The 22,288-nt window shown below is 52.4% G+C and overlaps 1 protein-coding gene across 1 annotated transcript in view; it reads right to left on the reverse strand.

Annotated features, from left to right (window-relative positions):
- The window catches only part of KIF26A (kinesin family member 26A), a 138,023-nt gene extending 128,039 nt beyond the window's left edge, over nt 1-9,984 (reverse strand). The window contains exons 1-2 of the mRNA XM_074996405.1: nt 9,605-9,984; nt 9,035-9,301 (exon numbers count right to left, since the gene is read on the reverse strand). Coding sequence (XP_074852506.1) covers nt 9,035-9,301; nt 9,605-9,670 — 333 coding nt within the window. The 5' untranslated portion in view covers nt 9,671-9,984. The remainder of the gene's footprint in view (nt 1-9,034; nt 9,302-9,604) is intronic.
- Nucleotides 9,985-22,288: the final 12,304 nt, after the last annotated feature.

Genomic DNA, 22,288 nt, shown 5'->3' on the forward strand with positions numbered 1-22,288 from the left:
CACTATCCTGTAGTTATGGATAACATAACTAAAATTTACTTATGGTTAAAATGTTGGTTATTTGACAGTTCCATATGATAGAATGCTGGATATGAAAGAGTTTACAGTATATGCCAAGGATCTACCTTAGTTCATCAATAGTAAGTGCCCACTGCCATGCGCAGCTAAGCATCTTCTATGTATTACCAATCCATCATTAAAGATCTAATCCGTGCTCATTCATCTGAGCTCTTACCTGCTCCTGAAATACACTCGACTTGGCCCTGACACAATCTGCAGTACCCCATACTTGCTGTTCCACACATTCACAATGGCCCTGCTCATTAGCTGTTAGAGCTATTTTAGGCCAGAAGCATTTTTACCGTTCTAATAGATCATTTCCTAAGGCTCCTGGATTGATTTCCGGCTCCTAAAACATTTCTTCTCTTCAAATGATAGTGACATATCTGCAACCTGTGACCCCAATGAGACAGTCCCAAACTTCACCCCCAATTTGAAATTACAAGGTTTGGTAACCTACTCGGAAGTTACAAGTTCCACATTGCAACATCCTGTGTTCAGCATCAGAGCCAGTTTTTATTACTATTTACGCTTTGTATTACAATACCATCTAGATACCACAACTCATATCAGACTCCCTTGTTGCAAGCACTTTAGAAAGAACAGTAAGAGGCAATCTCTGCCCCAAAGACCACACAGATCAAGGTAAGGAAAAAGACTCTTATTCCCATTGTACAGATGGGAAATGGAAGCTGAGAGATTAAATAACTTGCTCAGATTCACATAGGAAGTTCCAAGACTTAAAGAAAGATTTCAAGTCTTAACCATAGACCTTTTTCCCATCATTTGAAGCTAGTGGGAGCTGTGGATGCTTAGAAGCTCTGAAAAGAAAGTCCTTGTCTTTTGTCATATTGGGCATCCAAAACCAGTCACATAAACTTAGCAGACACATATGAAAACTCCAGCCTAAGTGAATTCCCAAGGGTGACAGGGTTAGGCAGAGGCAGGAATAGAATCCAAGTTTCTTCTGTACACTGATGATGTACACTGACTACACTGATGATGAAAGTGGGGAATACTTCTTCTGGACTAGGGTTTCAGGTTGGAAGATGCAGATGGTATTTGACAAGTTGGATTCCACAGACTTCCACCTATGCTAACGAAAGAGAATGGAGTAACCTTAATTAAACAGATTTACCCTACTCCTACCCTGAGCAGCATGGACCCATTCAGCACATGAAAGTAATTCAGGTCGAAGATGAATGAAGGGTTTTTCCTAAAATTTTACTCCATATAGTAAATACATACCAATGCAGGTTGAAAGTTTCCTCCTTCTAGAAAAGATGGTGTAAAAACTCATCTCTACACAAGAAAAATCTGTCCATTAAAAGCAGGCCAGTTTAGCTTGTCTCCCCAATTTCAGTGTGTTCTCTCAGTAGGTAGAGTGAGCTGGTCTTAAACAGACAATGCCATTTTCATGGTACTGGAGATTCAGGTATCAAGGGCATGCAGAAAGAAGAAGTGGAGAGGATCCTGATCTATTCTAAATAGAGAAAAATCTCTTGGTGATTTTATCAAACCACATTCCAAGGGTCTTCAGATATCAAGCCCAGAGAATACAGCTGTGTCCACACTGTAGTTCAGTTATTAAAATTTCTGTCACTCAGAAGTGTGAAAAAACACATACGCTCCCGAATGACAAAAGTTGTAACGATGAAAAGCACAGATATGGGCAGCGCTTTGTCAGTGGGCTACTCTCTCCTGGTGACAAAACTACCACCTCTCATTGGGAGTGGGTTTATTTTGTTGTCAGAACTCTCCTCTAGGGACAAAGGCAGCTACACCGCTTATCTTATAACAGTACAGCCGTGCCACTGTAAGGCACACAGATGTTACTGCTGTCACAATCTGCAGCTGCAGAAGAAATGACCACTGCCTCCCACAGTCTTGCTGTTAACATGTCAGAGTTTGGGATCACTGTAAGTGGAACTCTTGGCAAAAACAACACTATATAGTTCATTGGGTTCAAAGTAACCTCAGATGTTAGGAGCAGATGCTTTTTCACATCCCCAGGCATTCTAACTGGTTTATGTGCTCCCTCCCTTTTGTGCCAGCAGGCCACAGTGCTGAAGAAATTAGCTAGACAAAGAACAAGAGACTAATTACCCTCAACCAGCCCAGGAAGCTGCAGCCTCCAGGGCTAATTGCATAGTCCTGACTTCCTCCATTTCAGATCCCCCTGTGAGAAGGCCAGTTGCCTCAAACATCAATGCCACATGACAATCCTGCTCACCTGTGTTTTAAAAGGGCATGCCTGCCAATCCAAGTGTTTTAGGCAGGCTGAGCGTGCTTCAGTCCCATGAGCTTCCATAGCTTATTATACAGCATGAGGACTACTGAAGGACTAAGGACATGCTAGCTGACGTGGTTGTTCACTGCAGTACATTTGATCTGATACTGTCACTATCCCCTTTTTGGATTTCACGTGTACCTGAAAACCACATCTGATCTTATAGCCTGAAGTGCTCAACAGCCAAGTCTATGAAAGATTACGTATTGCAGAAATTAAATATTAAAGGTGCCCTGTAGCTCATATTTACTAATAAAGGCACACCTTCTACACTGATGAGTCTTTTGAAATGTTAAATAAAAAACATTTTAAAGGGAATTTAGTACTCCCCAAAGGCACCGAAAACTGGAACATCAAAACTGAAGTCCTCTGTTCTCCACAGGGAAAGTGCAAAGAGCATTAGCACAAGCTTCCCCCATATCATTCCTCCAATGGGTGTCAATCCCACCGTGGCAGGGCCAGCTTGCAGGGTTCAAATAGCCCCACAGCAAAATAAAGATGAGTCACAGGTTGATTAAAGCCTAGTAAGTCATTACATATAATCAGCTGACTTCACCAAATTCCAAGCCCTGACACAGGAGCAGTATGAGTACAGAGCTCAAAAGATTATTGGAATATAGAGATAAAGGAAACCAACATTCATTCACCCACAGCAGAGAGAAAAGGCCACCTCACTCTCCTAACGAAGTCTGGCTCTCTTGCCTACTCAAAGGCACTAGAAGCTGTGAAGGATATTCACACGAGAATTGGATACTTACTTATCCAGGTAAGCACAATTGTAAGAGAAGTCCAGGGGAAATACAAATGGGTCCACTACTGATGACCTCCTTTAAATCTTCTTCAGAGAAGGCTATCAATCTACATGTCCACGAAACAGTCAGACCAACCAATATTCCCAAAACTAACACTAAAAGCCATTGATCTCACAAACACCTAAACTCCAAGCCTCTTGTCCCTGACAAACTCACCGACACAGTGTTTGTGACCATACTCTGATGACACTCAAAGTGACAATGGGCAACTGGTCATCAAGCACCTTTACATACTGAGCCCCCAAGTTACAAACCTGTACCCCTTCTCTTTTTGGCATATGTGTGAAACCTCTGGAAGAAGACACTAATGCTGCTGTATCTAGTGTCACCAATAAGCTGACAGACACTCTATTCTTCATTTCTGTGACTTATGCACCTAATAAAGAGGCAAATCTCTGCACAAAATAATCACTTGGATTAAAAAAAAAAAAAAAAAAATGGCCGGAGATTATTCCGGCCAAGAGAAAAGAGTTACTAGCAGGAAGAAGAGAACAAATGTTGACGAGCTTTCCAAGACCCTGACAAAAGTCTCTGTGAAAGACATCTCCTTCTGTCTGCTGAATTAGTGTGAGGCCTTGGAGTATTTTAGTTTCAACAGCATACTTTGATAACCAGGTATCAACAGTAATCAGGACAATGTTCTTCACCTCCTGCTTGTCAGGAAATTATAACCCTTCCCGTCAGACAAGGACCTACCAACCATGATACAAATGTTCATCAACTTAACACTAGACAACTCTATACCCATCCTCTAGAGAAGACTGTCATGGCCACTCCGAGACTGTCAACATGTGCAACATGTAGCTAGCTCTACAGCAACACAAGAGGAAGTGTGAGGAGCCATATGCCCACCCAAATGCCACAGGCAGGAGAGGCAAGGGGCCATAGCTTCCAGTTGCCCTATGCCTGGCACCTGCACAAACAGGCAGGCCCCCTCACACCCTCTGTCAGCTGGAAGTGAAGTTCCACTCCTCAGCTCCCAGCCACGTCACTTAGGGAGAGGTGCAGGATAATCCCCACACTCACAGACAGGAAGCTGCCAGGAAAAGCAAAGGGACTCAACCCCTGCTGTGGGTTCCAGGCCCCTCTGCTAGTTCCCTGGGCCATGTTGCTCTAGGGCAGGGGCTCAGAGCAAGAGGCAGGGGGAGGGCAAAGCAGAGGCAGAGAAGAGCGGGCAGGGCAAAGCAAGGGCAGGGAGAGGCATGGCCCGGGCTTCAGGGGACATTGTCCCATCTGTTCCCCAGTAGCACAGGGAGGAGTCACACAGGGGGACAGTCATGTGGCCAGTAGCCCCCCACATCCTTCATCACTAGTCACCCCCAAGGTTGCCCAGCTCTTCAGAGGGGCAGGCTGAACACCGGAACCTGGTACTTAGCTCCCTCCTTTTACCATAATATTAAAGAAGCTAAGAATGTCTCAAACTAGCACTGCCTGTGCTCTTGGTTTCACTGAAACTTGGTCTAAACACATAGTTCATACCGATGTAGCTATTTAGGATAGGGAAGTGATTTTTTTAACTGAAAGAGTTAACTATACCAGTATAATTTTGTCCCTATTGTGGATGTAGTTATACTGGTATAATGGCGTCTTATACCAGTATAGCTTATCTTCCATCCCAGACAGGAATAACTATACCAGCATAAAGCACCGTTATACCTATACAGCTGCATCCCCATTGAGGTTGTAGTGTTTTAACTATACCAGCATAAATAAAGAGGTGTAATTGGCCTACACAAACGCTAGTCTTTCTGCAAGTTTCCTTTGTTTCTGAGGTCCATATGCTGCTTTGACATCTGACTGACTTACCTCACTGGGGCACTGAATAGCTTAATTAATTAACATTTGTCAAGTGCTGTGAAGATCTTAAACACTAAGCATTATTATTATTATTTAAATCTACATGCCCATTCAGTCTGTAGTCTCTCTTGTGTGACTGCCAACAACTATGCCAATTAGTGCTAATTGTTGTGCTGTGGTTTTGTGATGAGAATATCTGCCAAATGGGAACGAGACTGCCACCTCCAACTCTTTTCCTGTAGGTCACCAAACAGCTGTCAAATTATAACAACTTTCAGTCACTACCAACCTGGTCTGAATTCAAACCAGAGTCCTGTTAGTAAAAGACTCAGTATCCTATTACCAGTTCTCTGAGGTATTCTATCTTCAAGACGAACAAAACTTTTCATTATAGATAAACCAGTCTTGGATACTTCCAAATTAAACTTTGCTTGCTTCTACACATGCTTCTACATCTTAATTCATTTTCAGGTATCACTATGACAGCAAACAATAAAAACAGAAAAAGAATGACAGTGTAGAGGGCAGTAAATTTCTTCTGTAAAAGCCTGATTCTGGAATGTTAACCTATGCAAACATTTATATCTTTCTTGTCAGTTGTCTTTTAAAAGATGCACACAACAAACATGTACCAATCATTAATTCTAGTCCTGAAACTTTGTTTTAAAGTGATGGTGGGTTTTGTTTGTACTGAAAGGGCAGACACACAAAGTTAAATTCATCACAATTTTCTCAAGCAATTACGTTTCTACTATCCTTTAGGATAGGTTACAGAAACTCATCCTTTGCATAGTAAAAAATATTTTGACTTTTTACTCTCAACTGAATTTGATTGCTTAACTTGTATGAGACTGCAACATCCCTCTTTCGCCAATAAGGATGTCCTTCTTTCATCCCTATACCGCCCACTAAGATTCCCATAGAGCCCCAGAACCAGGTGTGGCGATCTTTCTGAACCTGTGTTGAAAGATCCCTTAATTATCAAGGCAAAAGCCACAAATCCTTTATGCACATAGCAAGTTCAAAGAAGAGTGGCCTTCCTGTGTTTACTCATCCCATAGTCTCTGAGAACAAGTGACAAGGAACTCTTTATTTTCAGTGTATGTACTTGCAACTGTCCAAAAGAGGAGCTGGGTTTTTTAAATGTCTTGCTATGCAATTAAACAAGAAAGCAAAATAAAAGCTTCTTTTTTAGCATAAACATTATAAAATGCAATATCTGCCAGCAGAGTAGGTCCCATTTCAACGGTTGTAAATCAAGATAGCTCTGGCACCCTCACAGCAATGCCAGGACCAGTGACCATAGGCTCCTATTGCCTAATATGGAATCTAGCTGTTGAAGGTGTGGTCCTCCTCTGTACTAACTAGTTTATTTGCTGAGCCAAATGTAAGGTGAGCATTTGAAAAATATCCTGCACCTCTACAGCTTCAGCTTTTTAAGATTATCATATACTACCCAATAATCTAACCATTCTTTGTATGTATTACTCTAGGAACAAGTTTTCCAAGGTTTTAATACCATGACAGCTATTAAGCTATTACTTTTCTGTGCACACTTTGAACCCTGAAGAAAGGGAGATTAATTTACCCATCATCAAGTGCTTATCAGAGAGGTTCCCCAGAGAGGTTCACCAATGAGACCACACAAACTGGCCTTTGGGGACAGGCCTCTTCACCTGAACACCTGGGCAAGACACACTGATTTTCCAGCATATGTATTTTCCCTCCCATGACAAAGATCCATTTACTCCTCCACCTAAATATAGGACCTTATTAGTTTCCAATAGAGGCAAAGACCCCTTTAAGAATCATAAGAATTCAGGCATTGTGTGCTTCTTGAAAGCCAGTACACCACATACACTTGACAATAAGAAATTAAACTTCTATTCACCATTCATGGCAACCCAGACAACAGGCAGTCCAATAGTTCTGCCTGCAGTTGAGATAAAGTACTTGACATTTTACACTAAAGAAATAAGGGTTTGAGCCAAAGCCCACTGAAGTCAATGGCAAGACTCCTACTGATTTCAGAGTGCTTTGGATCATGCCCTGAAATAGTATAATCTGAGCTTTGCATTCTGACACTACAGTACAATGCACTTCCAAACAAAACTATATTTAGATTCAATGGGAATTCTGTAGATCATACAGGAACTCTTTGAATTAAAATGAAGGTCAAGAGGGTTTGGCTTCCTCTGCAGAGTACCCCCATTCTTGCAAACATCCAAATAAGCATTGTTTGGAAAACAATGTTACTTCCAATGTTATCAAAAACTTAACATGCTTTCTCTGCCTTGTAACAGAACAACTGAAGTCTTCTTTCTATATTGTCCTACTACCTAATCTTGCTAAGTTGTTAATATGTCTAGGTTTGCCCTTGTGACATAAGATACAAGAGTCAACTCATCAAACAGAAATGCATACAGTATTCAAACATCTTACTGTTTGGGGTCCACTAAACCCAGCATTCAAACTTTCTTTCCAATGTACGTGAATCAAATATATAGGTACATCAGGAATACCTGAGTTTAACTTTCCATAGCATTTTAAGGCCTGCATGAAATGAGCAGCACCACAGCTGCTGCCAATTGTTAGTCATCTCACAGCAGAAGGAATTAATGCCCTGTAAAGCACAGTTGCAGCTTCAACTCAGGCTATTTACAGAATAATATGCCTGGGACACAGAGTCACAGACCACTTACACCAACTTCCACACAGTTTCACAAAGGACACTTCTGGCACTTAATGCTCATCACTGTGATGAAAGCTTGCTGAGTTTGAATTGACTTTGATCTCCCACACCAGCAGTGATCCACACAAGGTCTAATCTACTTTTTGGGACAATGTGAACTGGAGAGTCAAACCCGCAATCGGTTAGATTTCTGTACAGGGTGAGTTTGCAACAGCTGCAGTTTCATTTGGCTGAAGGAAAGTTTGAAATCGAAAGCCTTTGAAATGTTTTAAGCATTTTTAGTCAAGAAATCACTCATTCACATGCAATATAGGTAGAAAACCGTACATATAGCAATCTAGACATAGACAAATCGACCCTGGATCTGTATTCACTGACTTCAAGACCAGAAGACACCATTGTGATCATTCAGAGGCTAGTCTGACTTCCTGAACATTGTAGGCCACTGAACCTCTCTCCCACAACAGATCCATAATCTCTGGCCGAGTTACAGAAGCCCTCAAATCATGATTTAAAGATTTCAAGTTACATAGAATTTGTCACTTTCACTAGCTGTGCGCCACTGGAAAATCCTCAGAATCACTGCTGATCTGAGCTGGGGGAAATTACTTCCTGACCTAAAATACATTAGACCCACCAGCCCAAGGCCAAGTAAATCAGAGCCCTCTTCATCTCATCTCTAACTGTCATGGATATTTGCCACTAGCAGTAGCAAAGCAATCCCACCATACCAAACCATACATACACTCATCAAACTCAGTCTTGAAACTAGATGGGGGAAGGGGATTTGCCCCCTCCTCTTATTTTGTACTTCTGGATCAGCACTAAGCAAAGACCTAGCCTTGCACAACATATAGACAGAAGTATTTCCTATGCAAAGATCTAGTTCTACAGCACTGAGGTTAGATCCCTACCTAGTAAAAAGACAGAGACACAGAAGAATACTTTGCAAAAAATTAATGGGTTATCAGCAGGAGGGAATGAACCAGTGACCTTAGGGGTTAAACCATGAGCTCTACCACATGAGCAAAAAGCCACCTGGCTCCAAGCTAAGACTGTAGAACAGGGACTTCACTCTCCCTCCTCAGTGGTCTCAGTGCCTCTGCTGGTGTTCCACGAGGCAGCACTGAGTTCCCTAAGCCCAGCTCTAGATAAATCACAGGAACCTCAGGGCCATAGCTCTAGCCCCTGTGTTCTAGGTAGTCCCCTTCATAAAGATTTATCCAGGGTGCAAATATCTAGCTGCAGCCGGGCAGTGGGCAGAACCGAGCGCTCCAGGTAGCTCCAGAGCCCTCCAGCTGCACCAGCCCCACGTGCGCTCGGCAACCCGCTCAGCACGAGTCTGTGCCTGCCCCAGGTTAACCCGGCAAGGGCCTGGCTTACCGGCAGGGAGTTAGCGGGGCTGTTGCTGGCCGCCAATTTCAGGGCTTGCTTCTTGAACTCGGCCAGCTTGGCCTGGCAGTTCTTGCACCACCCTCCTTTGCCGGCTCTCTCGAAGTGCCCCAGCTCGGCGACCGAGACGGCCCCAGCTCCCTCCGGAGGGGGGCGGCTGCCGCAACGGTCCTCATCGGCGCCAGGCTGCAGCCTCTTCCTAGGGGAGAGTTCCAGAGGGAGCGGGGGCGGCTCTCGCCCCGAGCTTCCCTCCGCGACCTGCAAGGAGAGAAGGACTCAGGTCAGTGCACGCAGCCAGCAGCTCCCACCAGCCGAGGCAGCCCTGCTACGAGCAGCCGCCGGGCCGAGGAGGGAGGGGCGCTGGAAAAAGCGAGCTCAGCCTGCACTGACGGGCTGCCGGGCACGCTGCACGCGCAGCTCCCCGTGCAAAGTTCCCTCGCGCCACCCAAACACGCGCCCGACTCCAAGCAGCAGGGGGCTCCTGGCGCATGACCCGGGGAACCTCCCGCGCTAGGCACCAGGCTCCATTAACCTCCGAGGGAAAGTTCCGCCCCAACTTACCCCCGGAGCCCGGGGCTCAGAGCCCAGGCACCTTCTTCCAGCTGGGCTCTCTGCAGCCCGGCTCATGGTTACGGGCCAGGCAGGTTTTGTCACCTGCCCCCCGCCCCCGGCACGCCCAGCTCGGAGCTGTTTGAAGCTACACCGTGCTGAACAGTCCCGGGTTGTCCCGCAACTGCGGCCCGCCCATTGCCAAGGCCAGCGGCTGAAGAGGCTGCGAAGTGCTGCTCCTTGCTTTCCCCTGGCACGGGCGGCGGCTACGTGATGTTTCCGCCCATGGGGCTGGAAGGGAACTAATGCAGCGAAGTTTGGGTTACAAGTTGGCGAGAGACGCCCCGGTGGGAGGGGAGGAGGGCGGCGGAGCAGTGAGCTCCCCTCCTCGGTGCAGAAAGGGGCCCAGAGCTCTGGAGCGCGATAGGAAAAGCGGCTCCGAGGGGCGGGGCGGGGCGGGGCGGGGGCTCCCCGTGGGGTGAGGTAAACGCCTCTGGAGTTTCCTTCCCTTTCACCCTGCGGCCTCCAAACCCGCGGGGCGCAGGCGCTGTAGTGGGGTGCGCCGCCAGCTCCTTCAGCTACAACCACCCCAGACCTGCCGCGAGGGAGTCGTTTGCACGGTGCAGCCCGAGCCAAACGTCCCCGATCGGGTTTTTCAAATACTACAGCCCGGTGGGAGTGGGGGGCAAGGAACGGGGCGCCTGAGCTGGGCCCCGGGGCGCTGGACTTTAACCCGGCAAGAAAGGAGTTGCGCAGTTTGTCCTTCGAGTTACTCTCCCCGTTACTTTTCGTGCACGTGACTGAAAAGGGGCTTTCTCCCCACCCCAATGCAAGCGGGAACCTGGCTGCAGAGTTCGGCACTTGTCCCGCTGGCTGTGAGTCCCAACGCACACAGCCACTGCTCCGCCCATTCCCACCAGCTCTTCGGGAACGCGCGTGTGACAATGGACCGGACAGGTGGAGAAATCCCCCACCCTGAGTTTGGTGCCTGTCTGGCAGCAGCTCTACCTCCGGTCTTTAGCACTTATGTTGAAATCAAGCGTCGCCCCCCTCATTGCTATTACACACGCGCGCCGGCGCGTTTTACGTCTGCCAGAGTAAGGCTGTGCCAGCCAGCGGCTTTCACCGCTTCCTCTGGCAGGCCAGGGTAGTTGCGGGGCTGAGGTCTTTGCTATTATGTCTTTGAGACCCGCTTGCCTGTCAGCCACTGGTCTCGCATCGGATCTGTCTGAGGCCGGCCAGCGCGCACGCACGCACGCACTGGCTCAGCGGAGCTGAGGCCTTACAGCCTGGGTCTCTGGTTGCGGTCCCTGAGATTGGAGCGCCATCTGCCGGCCCCATGCTGTTCCGCGCCTCGGCAGCAGGGCATTGGCCATGTGCTTACGCGGCGTGTGCCCTGCGAATTCTGTCTACACGCTCTCGCTCTGCGAGGCCCACTCCCAATTAGAAGGGGTGCGGGGGGGCGTTACTCCGGAAACGCGCAACAACCAGCGGCTTCTTTCTGACGCCTCGCTGCAGAGCCACACGCATGCACTTGACTTGGGGCAGCCAGGCTGGAAACCTTTGGTTCCCCTCCGGGCGCGCATGGTCCCCCATTAAATCCAGGACAATGGTATGTACCAGCATTACATGCCCGCTGTTTGTGTCGTCTGTGTTAATAAGAACAGGCAGCGCCTCTTAACCCCGCCTTTAGCCACAGTGAACGCAGATTTACAGCCCGAAATGCTTGCTGCGCACCACAGCTCTACGAGACCCCTTTGGCCGCATAACTTTAACGGCTCCTTTACCCCCGAAGAAGTGCACGTGGATTTTCGGTGCTCCAGCTATGATCAGGATGCGCTATCATGCGTGTCCTGTCCTGCGGGAGACTGCCTGCGCCAGGCAGGCTCATCCCAGCCGCCTAATAGGCAATGAACACTCTCAAATGCCCCCGTAATGGCTCTGAACTCTGTCAGTTGCGCGCCAGCCCCCTTATGCTTGACTGCATCCCATGCGCCCCCTCCCGAGTCTCCGGTGCAGCAGCTCCCCTGCCCGCTCTGGCGCTGCAGCTGCCTCGCATGTGCACGTGCACCGCTTTCGTGTCGCGGTGGGAGCCCAGGAGCCCTCCCTGTGCCTCTGATGCCCCCCCTGCTGCAAGGCGGGGTCCTCCGCGGAGCTCCCGCGCGCGAACCTCCAGCGCAGACGCGCACACGGCACACAATGCAGCAGGCCGGGGAGGCTGGTGACGGCGACCAACGGTACACTCAGACCTCATTTACGGCAGTCGTTAAAAGTCCTGGCCCGAGACCTTCCCCTGTAGCAATCCCACTCGGCCACTCATGGCAAACTTCACTGCCCTGGGCACCCTGCCGGCGCGCCCTTGCAAACCGGGCTGCAGCCGCGGTCCCGCCCGCGCCGAAGGAGTTTCCGGGGTGAGAACGGCCGGGTTCAGCCTGTGCACGGTCGGGAGCGCTGCAGGTCTTCGCTCACTCGCTGCTTCAATATGTCCTGCCCAGAGTAATGGCTGCAAAGCCGCCCCCGCGTTCCGGCGTCTGGCCGGCGTGCAGCGGGGGCTGGGTCTGTGGCCCGAGCGAGACCTGCTGCGGGGCTTCACACCGGCGCCTTTCGCAGCCCCCCGCCCATTGCCAAGGCTTCCTAGCGCGGGAAGCCAGCCGCTACCCCGGGCTCCGGGCGAGCCGCCCGCAGACGGAGAAAGCAGCGCCGGCGCCGCACGCCCGCTAGGGAGGAGCCCTGGGAAGGAGGTCTAGTCCCCGGGTTGCATTGTGCAGCCCGGACTGCTCGTGGTGCTGAAGCTGCACGTGGGCTGCTCGGACTAACTTCATACGAGGGCGTGGGAGACACTGGAAGTTCTTGGCTCCGGTCTCTACCCGTGCGGAAAGCGGTGCTGGGAGCCCAGCCCAGCCCGCCGCTCCCCCGGCTCCCTGCGCCCAGCCGTCCCCCTTACCTTGCCTTTCCTCCGCAGGAGGTGGCTGGTGAAGCCGAAGATGATGTCCGAGTCCAGGCAGAGCGCGCCGAGCTCCAGCAGGCTGGGGGGTTTCCGCGTGGCGCCGGAGGGCTCGGGCGCTGGCTGGAAAGCCATAGCGGGGCCTGATCCAGCCGGCTCCCTGGGCGCTGGCACGGGACTCCCTGGGGAGGGCGAGTTACTCCTTCATCCCGCCGGGCTGGGCTTCTGTAGCCAGAAGGCGGCAGCTCCCACCAATCTCCCGCTCCTCTTTACGGCCTCCGCTAGCTCACCTGCTCGGCTGGCTCAGCGTCCCGGCAGAGGGTCCCCTGCTCCGCTCCGGCCGCCCATCAGCGGCCAGCCCTCGTCGGGGCGGCGGGGGGGTGTCCTGGCCTTTAGCCCGGAGCGCGCTGTCCTGCCTCCCCCATGCACCGCTGAGCTCTCCGAGGGCGGCAGGACTGCCAGGGAAGCCTACGCCAGTGACCGTGGGACGGAGGAAATCCTCGTCAGCCGGGGCTCCCGCTCCCCTACCAGCTTGTTAGCAGCCAGCCAGGCCGAGGCAGGCAGGCAGCGGGCTCCGCTCCTGCTCGGGGGCTATGCGCAGACTGGGGTGAGGGGGCGAGCCCCGCTCCGCGCGCCGGCAAGCGGGGGCAGCCGCATCCCCCCTCGGCTGGTCTGGCTCTCCCGGGCGCCGTCCAGCAGCACAGCCTCGGGGCACGTGCAAAGCCGGCAGCCCCCCGCCCCTAAATCAGGCTCCGGGGGTGGCTGGAGGCTGGAGGCGGGCGGCCGAGCCCCGGCCCATGGCAGTGCCCGCCGCTCCCCCCGCCGCCGCCACGCCCCGGCTTCGCTGCTAACGAGGAAAGTTGGCGGAGCTTTGGCATTGGGGCTCCCGGTTCGCCGCCTGCCGGGAGGCCGGGCTAGCGCAGCCTTGGCGCGGCGGCCCGGCGCCCTCCTCCCGGGGAGCCGTGCGAACGGGAGGCGATCTGCGGGAGGGGTGGAGCCCGCCGCCCGCCTGCTCCCCCCAGGACTGCCGTAGCCACTCGCTCCTCCGCCAGCCAGTCCCGCCGGCAGCGGACAGGAGGCTGATCGATCGGGCTCCCGGGCCGGTGCGCAGGGCAGCGAAATCCCCCTCCGTGGGCTCCTCCTCCGGAACAAACTCCTCTCGGCCCCCTAGAGCGGGAGCCCCGCTTCGGCGCGGGGGAGCAGAATAAACCCGGCGCAGCAGGCGGAGCGCATTGGCCGAGCCCGTCCCTTGTGGGGCGCCCTGGATCCTAGCGCTCGGGTGCAGCAGCGCCGGCGGGAATGTCAGGGCCTGGCGGAGAGGGGATGGACTACGGGAGCCAGACTGTCACGCCGATGCTCTCCTCTCCCCAGTTACACGGGTGACCCCGGCCCAGGGCGCCAGAACCCAGCGTCTCCACCCCGGGAGGCCCCGTTCACACGAAGTTGTCCCTGCCTGAACCGATTTCTTGCGCAGGAGCTCGCACGCCTGCCCGGCCCTCTGACAGCGGCTCGCCGGCGGGGTAGTGGGGGGGGGGGCGCTCGAGAAGAGTGGCGCCAAATGAAACGGCAATCTTAGCGCCCCCTGGGTCTTGGGTGTCTCCAAGGGGCGGGAAGCCTCCCACTGCAGGCCAGGAAAGACGGTTTGGATCAGTGGCTTTCAGCTTTCCCCTCATTTGTGGACCCCCTATGAATGGCAGCGTGAACCCCTTTGGAAACCGGTAGAGAAGGCTGCGGCCCTCCCAGGAGTCCCCCGCTCAGGGGCTGAACGCTGTTTGAGGTAACCGTAGCCCAGGAGTGCACGGGTGTGTACCATGGCTCGGGCAGCCGGAAGCCACAGGCAGCTGCTGGCTGGGTGTTTGAATGGGGACCCAGCCCTCAAAAGTGTCTGGGTAAAGGAGAATCCCACCACGTGGCGTTTCCTGCCTTCTCGGGGAGGCATTTCGCCCAGAGCTGCACCCAGGCTGTTGAACGGGCTCTGAACCGCTAGTTCCAAGACAGTGCTCTAGGAGTAAGAATCCAAGCGCCACCTTGCCATGCCGGAACACTGCTCGCTCGTCCCATCCAGGCCCAACCCCTCATCATTAGGCGGAGGCTTGCCTCCCTCTCAATCGCCAGTCCCCAGCCACAATCAGCCTGCCAAGCCTCCCACGCCTACTCCATGGCCTCAGTCCCACCTGGTTCAGGTCCCTCCTCCGTGTGAAACTGCAAACGTCTCACCAAACAGGGTTCCTTGCCTCGCCTTGCAAATGCGTTCAGGGGCCAGTTTTGGTGGGAAAGTCAGGAAGGACCACACGGGTTCTTTCCCCCAGGAGGATGAGTTCCCGTGGGAACTTGAGCATGTGCAGTAGTGGGCGTTTTCCATTTTGGAGGGGCGAGCAGCAATTTCTTTACAGCGGTGAAACAAACATTACACTTGTATCGCTTAGCGCTCAGTGAGCCCAGCCCCAGCTGTGTTAGGTGCTGTACACGCAAATAATGAAGAGGCGGTCCCTACGCCCAAAGATCTAAGTAAACTGAGGCAGGAGGGAGGAGTTTAAACCACCTGAGTGAAAGCGTAAGAAACGTCACTGGACAATTACTGAGAGCAGATTAGGGAATTCCCCACAGTTCTACTGCACCAGTGCCCCTGCCCTCCACCCGGAGTCAGCCCCCTGTGCTGGTCAGTCCCCCAGTCCTGGCTGCCACAGGGAAACAGAAAGGAATTCCTAGTCCCCTTGAAGCCAATGGAACCTATGCTACTGACTTCTAATAAGGCCAGGATTTCACTCCAGAGTTCCCTCCATTACTGGCTCCCGGTATGTCTACACTGCAGTGTAAGGCCAGAGTTAGCAGCGCCTGGGGTTGTTAACCTAGGGCTATACTCGCCTGTAACCCCAGGCCAGGAACTTTTGAAGCCTTAGCGCCAACCTGTGGGTCCAGCATTTACACGGCGTTATGGCTCCCCCAAACCAATCATCCACACCTGACTTCCTAACGCCCTCCGAAAATGTGACCTCTTAGCCCTTCATTCATAGCGCATGTGGGGAACACTTGATGATCCGGAGGACAAGGCAAGTCAGCCTGTGGGATGCTTTGATGGCCTCCCAGGAGTCCACTGGGGCTGGAAGGTAAAGCGACTGTGTATAGATCTCCCAACATAATGGGGTTTGAGCCCAGAGGGGACCCAGGCGGTCTCAGGGTCAAACCCCTCATCCTCCTTTGTCCCGGGACTCCGGATCAGCACACACTGCCTAGAGACAGAAGTGGCGGGTAGGTTCTAGTGCAGTGCACACTCACCTTCCCTGTCCTGAGTCCCACCTGCAGTGTGCTTCCTCTCACTAGCCTGGTTCCTTTCCCCTTCGGTCCTATGGGGTTCAGCCTCTTCCCCTCTGAGAAACCCAGCAGAAATGAATCCCACCCGCCTCCCCTAGAGCTCTCAGTTCCTGAGGAGCCAGGCGCAGGCCCTGCGCCCTGGCGGGAAGTCTCCACCTGGCCCTTGGCAGTAACCAGAGCCTTGGCTTAGCCAGCCGCAAGGCCTGGGTGCCACATCAGTAATTAATGGTGGGTATTAAGGGAGCCCGGAGGAGGCGAGAGCCTCAACCCCCAACTCTAACCCTACAAGTCTCCCTTTAATAAGCTCTGACAAAGCGAAAAATCCCCCAGGTGTCCAGCTGATAAACCGGCGGCGGGGGGAAGTTATTAGCTTTTATTCATGGCCTCTACAGGGAAGTGCAGCGCGATGTGATCGAATAATAGACTAGATAAAGTCCATTTTTCTTGGGTGCTCTGAAAGCGATCCCCGAGCATTCAAAGGGGTCTCTTAATAACCCCCTTATCTCCTCGCCACAGCGGCCCGGCTGCAGATAACCAGACAGCCATTACTGCACCTCGGCAACAGCCCCAGCTCCAGCAGGGCCACTTCAAACAGGCCCTGGGTAAAGGCACGGGGGAAAAGTGGGGGGGCTGGCTGGGGTTAACGGCGAACAGAGGAATTCTGCCCGCCTGCTCTGCAGCCAAAACAGAGACCTCCACCAAAACAAAAAGCAGTCAAGTAGCACTTTAAAGACTAGCAAACTAGTTTATTAGGTGAGCTTTCGTGGGACAGACCCACTTCTTCAGACCAGAAAAAGTGGGTCTGTCCCACGAAAGCTCACCTAATAAACTAGTTTGCTAGTCTTTACAGTGCTACTTGACTGCTTTTTGTTTTGATAGTGTATAGACTAGCACGGCTCACTCTCAGAGACCTCCACGTGCGGCTTCCCACCCGTTATTAGCGCCAGCGCCTGTCAGTCCGGCAGCCTGGTGTAAACACTTCCCCTGGGCGCGGCTCGGAGGGAGGCGCAGAAGCACCCCCCGGGTGACCCCGTTCACGCGGTGTGGGCCATAAGGCAGGAAGCCCCAGTGCGCTGTGAGGAGCGATCCGGCTGCAGCCGCCCAGCGCCGTGCGGGGAGAAGCTAGCTGGCAAGGGAAGCCCAGCTGGGGCGGGCCACGTGGCGATGTCTGGCACCGCCGCGCGTTGGCCCAGGTCCCAGGACCTAAGTGCAGCGCCGGAGGCGGGTGTCCGCTTTGCGCAGGTCAGAGCGCAGAGGTCAGCCGGGCTGGGCAGGAGAGCGCCGCCTGGGGCCCGGCGCGTGCGGATTCCAGTTCCCAAGCCCTGACCCCGCTTTGAAGCAGGGACAGACCTGACCACGCCCTCCGCTCTGTCTGCGTTTGCTGGGCTGGCAGCAGGGGCCGGGAACAGGGGCGAGGGTGGCGCTCCGGTCCTGGCAGAACGGCGCGGGCAGGTTACCCACCCCCCACCTCCAAGAACTGGGGAGCCAGAGAGCACAAGGCAGCAGCGGCCTGAGCCGAGGCCCGCTGGGGTCGGAGCCCGTTGGCGGAAAAACTCTGGGTCTGCTCTCGGCTACAAAAGGCTGCGCTTTGGCAGCTCTCCACGCGTGGGCCTCCTCTTCCCAGCCGCGCACTGGGGGCCGGGGGCAGCGCTGGATTCTCGGGGCACAGACACCCCCGCCCCCAGGAAAAACGCTGCCTCTCCTATCAGCTCTGTTAAAAAGGTCTAAAGCCCATTCACCGAGTACACACTTGTCTTATAAACCCAGCAAGCCAGTTACATGGCACGTAACACCCAGAACTCCAGTATCCGGGACCCTTCGGACCAGGCACCCCCTCTCCGTCAGGCGGGACGGGCCTCTAATGTTCTGCTATGCAGATATGATGGGATTCATTTATTACCGTGATGCCCAGATTCCATCGGATTTATTTATTCATATGCTGTGCAGGTTCTAGCGGATTTTTAAAGTATAGCGCTGTGATTTCACATTTAATTTACTAAGAATACAATGGTTTGGTCTAGAGGACCCCAGGGAAATCTAGGCAACAGTGAGCAAAAATCCATGAAATTCAATGTAGCACACTAATCATGGAGGCATTAGGGTATTAATTGCTGTAATGGTATATTTCTAATCTGATTTTACACCGCGCCACAGGATTTCATTGGGGGATGGGGGAGAATGAAATTTCCTTCAAGACAGGCCATCGTGTGACTTAACAGAGTAGTTGTGACTGCTGCGCACTTGCCGGTGTAAAGCTAATGCGGGCCGCAGGGGGCGGGGAGGACAGCCCGCTCCTGACACCCGCACGGAAATCTGGAAGCACTATGGAAAGTGTTAGATTTCTGCCTTTCCAGAGGCACCAAGGCCGCATAAAGGATAATTAGAATCCATTGTAAAGATGATTTATCAGGTCCCTCATTGAGCTTGAACAGGCGAGGTCACCCCTGAATGCTGATGAAATTTCAAAGATGTGGTCCCCGAGGACTCGCCGCATCTGCTGCCCTCTGAGACGGGGGAAATAGCCCAGGGCAAGCGGCTCATTACTGCCGCCGGAGACGAGAAGCGTTTTGTCGGACATACCATTTCTCTTGGGGGTGATACCTGACACGAGCGGCCCTTTCAAGAGAGGGATAATAGCGGCTCGCTTGCGCGTTCACGTGGAGTCTCCGCCCACCCCACGTTTTCACTCAGCCGGACGGGACCGGCCTCTCGGGCCCCGGGTCCTGCAGCGATGCGGCTGGAGGCGCTGAAAGCAGCTTTTGCTCTGGTTCGCGCGCGGGCGCGCTATTCCAAAGGCCACCAGAGCAAGTGGGGGGAGGAAAGCAAAGCGGAGCCGGTCCCAGACGCTTCGCGCTCAGGCACCGTTACCTAAAACCCGGGCAGGGAACCGCGCGGATCAGAAAGTCTTTGCAATAGATGCTGAAGCGGAGTGGGCTGGAAGCGCTGCCTTGGGCTGCAGGCAGCTCCTCTGTGCAAGGTGCCAATGTGCTGCCCCGTTAATGGTGGGGTAGAATTCTAGCAGCGCTACCGGCCTTCAGTTTATTAATGACACGTGGCAATATTATTAACGAGTTAGAGCAAACAATTTACCGTATATTCCCAAACCAGGTTGCCCTCCAACCAGTGCTTCGCTTGCTCATCCAATATACGCTTACAAGCATGCGGCACCGTCACACAGACGCAGTGTATTGGAGCAAGAGCTATTGATCCAGGATGTAATGTCGCAGAGGATGTAATGTCTTCATCAGGAAGCTACTGGTTTGTTGTTTTGTTTTCTTTGTCCAGTGGCTGGAACCTACAAAAAGGGCCTTGCCCACTAAAGCTCATTACCTAATAAATAGGTATGTTAGTCTGTAAGGTGCGAAGGGACTGCTTAGCTTTTGGTTCCACGCTTTATGTGTGTTCTGGTTACTGGTGAAGGATGCAGCTTTCCCGAAGTGTCAGATGGGAAAAAATCTCTATAGGTCTGACTCCCACAACCTGGCTGCACTTTTGGGGTGTCCTTTAGGCTGTGCGTGCTTTAAAAAAAAACCACATTGAGCTCAAACAAGAAGTCCCGTGGCACCTTGTAGACTAACAATATTTTGGAGCAAAAGTGTTCCTGAGCAAAGACCTCCTTCCTCAGATGCATGTGTGGCCGGGTTTCAGAGGAGAGTTTAAAGAGGGAGCCTCTGTCAAGGGGAGGGCCAGAGCTGACACGGTCTGTTCAGTCAGGGAGGATGTGGCCCATTAGCAGCAGTTAATGTGGAGTTGTGAACATCAAGAGAGGAGAAATCAAGTGAGTTCAGTCAGTGAGGACGTGGCCCAATGTTAGCAGCTAATGTGGAGGTGTGAACATCAAGAGCAGAGAAACTGCTTTTGTAAGGGGGCCAACCAATCCCAGTCTCTGTTAGATCCTTGGTTGATGGTGTCAGATTTGCAAATGAATTGCAGCTCTGAAGTTTCTCTTTGGAGTTTATTTTTGAAGATTTTTTCGTTGTAAAACTGCTGCTTTTAAATCTGTTACCAAGTGTCCAGGGAGATTGGAGTGTTCTCCTACAGGTTTTTGTGTGTTACCTTTCCTGCTGTCTGATTTATGTCCATTTATTTTTTTAGGTGGAGACTGTCCAGTTTGGCCAATGTAAATTGCAGTGGGGCATTGCAGACACATCATGGCATGTATTATATTAGTAGAGGTGCAAGTGAAAGAGCCCCTGATTTTGTAGTTAGGTCCTATGATGATATCGCTGGCATAGATAGGTGAGCAGTGTTGGTAGGAAGGTTTGTTGCACGTTTAGATTTACTGTGGTATGGACTATAGTTGCTGCTGGTGAAAATTTGTTTAAGGTTGGCAGGCTGACTGTAGGCGAGGTCTGAGCTATAATTCCACACCTGCTGTGACAAACAAGGAAGACTTCCGGATGTTTGAGGGGCGGGAGGAGGAACTTCCGGCTAGGAAACTAAGGGGGAAGCGCATCCCCTTCCAGAGGCTAAAGTGCAACCCACACTTAAGTGTGGTTAACAGTCCCATGTAGTGGTACCTAGACCAGGTCAGAGAGGAAGAACAAGTGTCCTGTACAGCAGAGGCTGAAAACCAGCTGGCCTTTACCTCGTGCTGTAGAGAGGCCTGTGTAAGGCTCCAGGGATCCGCGGTTTGAGCCTGCCTGTGGGTAGTTACAAGGGCATAGCGCTAGGGGCTAGAAATGCCCACCCCACACGTTGCTTGGATTTCTCGGCGCAACTCACAGGATTTTGGAGGTACCTGGAAGCAAGCAAGGATAGTAGCTGGGCGCTGTCGTTAGTGTCAGGTATTGAGATTTAACCTTCCTCATATACATCGTCTTCCTCCTCCTGGGTGCTTCAGAAACCTGCCTGGCTCAGGCATGTGACTCCAGCCCCCCACTTCACAGAGCCGAAAACAGCCGGAGAAATGGTGACAGGCGGAGCTGGAGGGGATGAAACAGCTGTAGCCTTCACTTTTCTGTAAGGCGCGCTCTGAAGTTGCAAGCGGCCAGAGACGTTAAAGGATCAAGCCTGGGGAGTGGGTAAGAGGAAAGACTGCCGGCCTGGGGGTTAGCTCCGGGGCGCTGGACTCTTTGTGCCGCAGGGATGAGCAGCAGCTGATCTTGGGGTCTCCTGCGGTTCTCTGCAACTGTCCCACTTTCCTGCCCCCGACCCGGAGATCTGCGATCACCCAAGGATCGCTGTGACTGCCAAACCATGTCAAGAGTTGAGCTGTTAACCTTCCCTTGGTAACGCTTGGAAATATAGCTGTTCCCTCCCTGTCCTGCTTCCCCCTCAGGTGTCTGCCAACCCGTCCTCCCGATGGCTGTGCCTGGGATTCAGACCACCATGAAAGCTGTCCCCTCTGAATAGCTTCGAAACCTTTAAGACCCGGCATTACACTGGCATTCGAGCACCTCGCACCCCTCCGTCGAGGTAGGGAAGGGCTATTATACCCATTTTGCAGAAGGAAAGACTACATGAGTTTTTCCTAAGGGCACAGAGCGGGCGTGTGGGCCGGTTGCCCAAATCCCATTGTAACGCCCTAACCACTGGGCCATCCATTCTCTCAGTGCACATGATTTAAAAGAGAGTCTGATACCGGGCTGTTTTCCAAGCTGGTATCCGGTATTAATCCCGACCTCCAGGCTGATCATACCTTATTTTCGCCGAAGTTTAGATTCCCCAGCAAATCCTGGCTTCCGTCCATGTCCTCCCCAGTCCTGAGCTACCAGGCAAGCAACTGAAACGTCTACTGTAAACAACCGGGTAGGTCAGGGTTAGGGAAGCCTCATCTCCTAATGCAAGACACTTGCGGCCCCGCCTTTGCTCAGTTGTCCTTGTCAGGGAGGCGTGGGGATTGCTGCCTTCCAGCTTTTCAATTTCCATTCTAATTTGCAAGTCATAAAGAGAGACAGTGTGTAATCCAAGCTCTCCCAGTCAATTCCTTGTCAGGCCACTTTAACCCTCGCGTGCTGGCCTGGCTGCCTCTCGCGCTTGGCCAGCTAAATGATACACACTCGGCTGGTGCTGGACTCTGGCCCTCACCGCTCCCACCACGGAAGAAGGAGAGTTTTGTGACCAGTTAAAGGACTTCTGAGCAAACGGCTCTTGAGCACCAGCTCCCGGGAAAGGGGAAATAACCAGTGTTTTCCGAAGGCCCATTTATGTCACTGTTGTTACCTCTGTGGGGTCACCTTAGTCCTGCACTAATCGGAACTTCTCTGGAGCCTTCAGCGTCTGGACTGAAGTTCCAAGGAGCGCCAAGGGCAAAGATCAGCCGCAGCTCGGGAGAACATTGAGCAGTTTAAGGCGCAAGTAAAGTAGGAAGCTGGAACATGAGTCTCCTATTTTGTTTCCAGCAGGATTCTTGCTAATCTGAGCTCATCTCCCAGGGGTGGAAGGAAGGAAAGAAAAAATGTGGGGGGGGGGGAGAGAAAAGTGGTGGCCGTGTGAGG

This window comes from Carettochelys insculpta, chromosome 6 (assembly GCF_033958435.1).
Source record: "Carettochelys insculpta isolate YL-2023 chromosome 6, ASM3395843v1, whole genome shotgun sequence".
Classification (NCBI taxonomy): Eukaryota; Metazoa; Chordata; order Testudines; family Carettochelyidae; genus Carettochelys; species Carettochelys insculpta.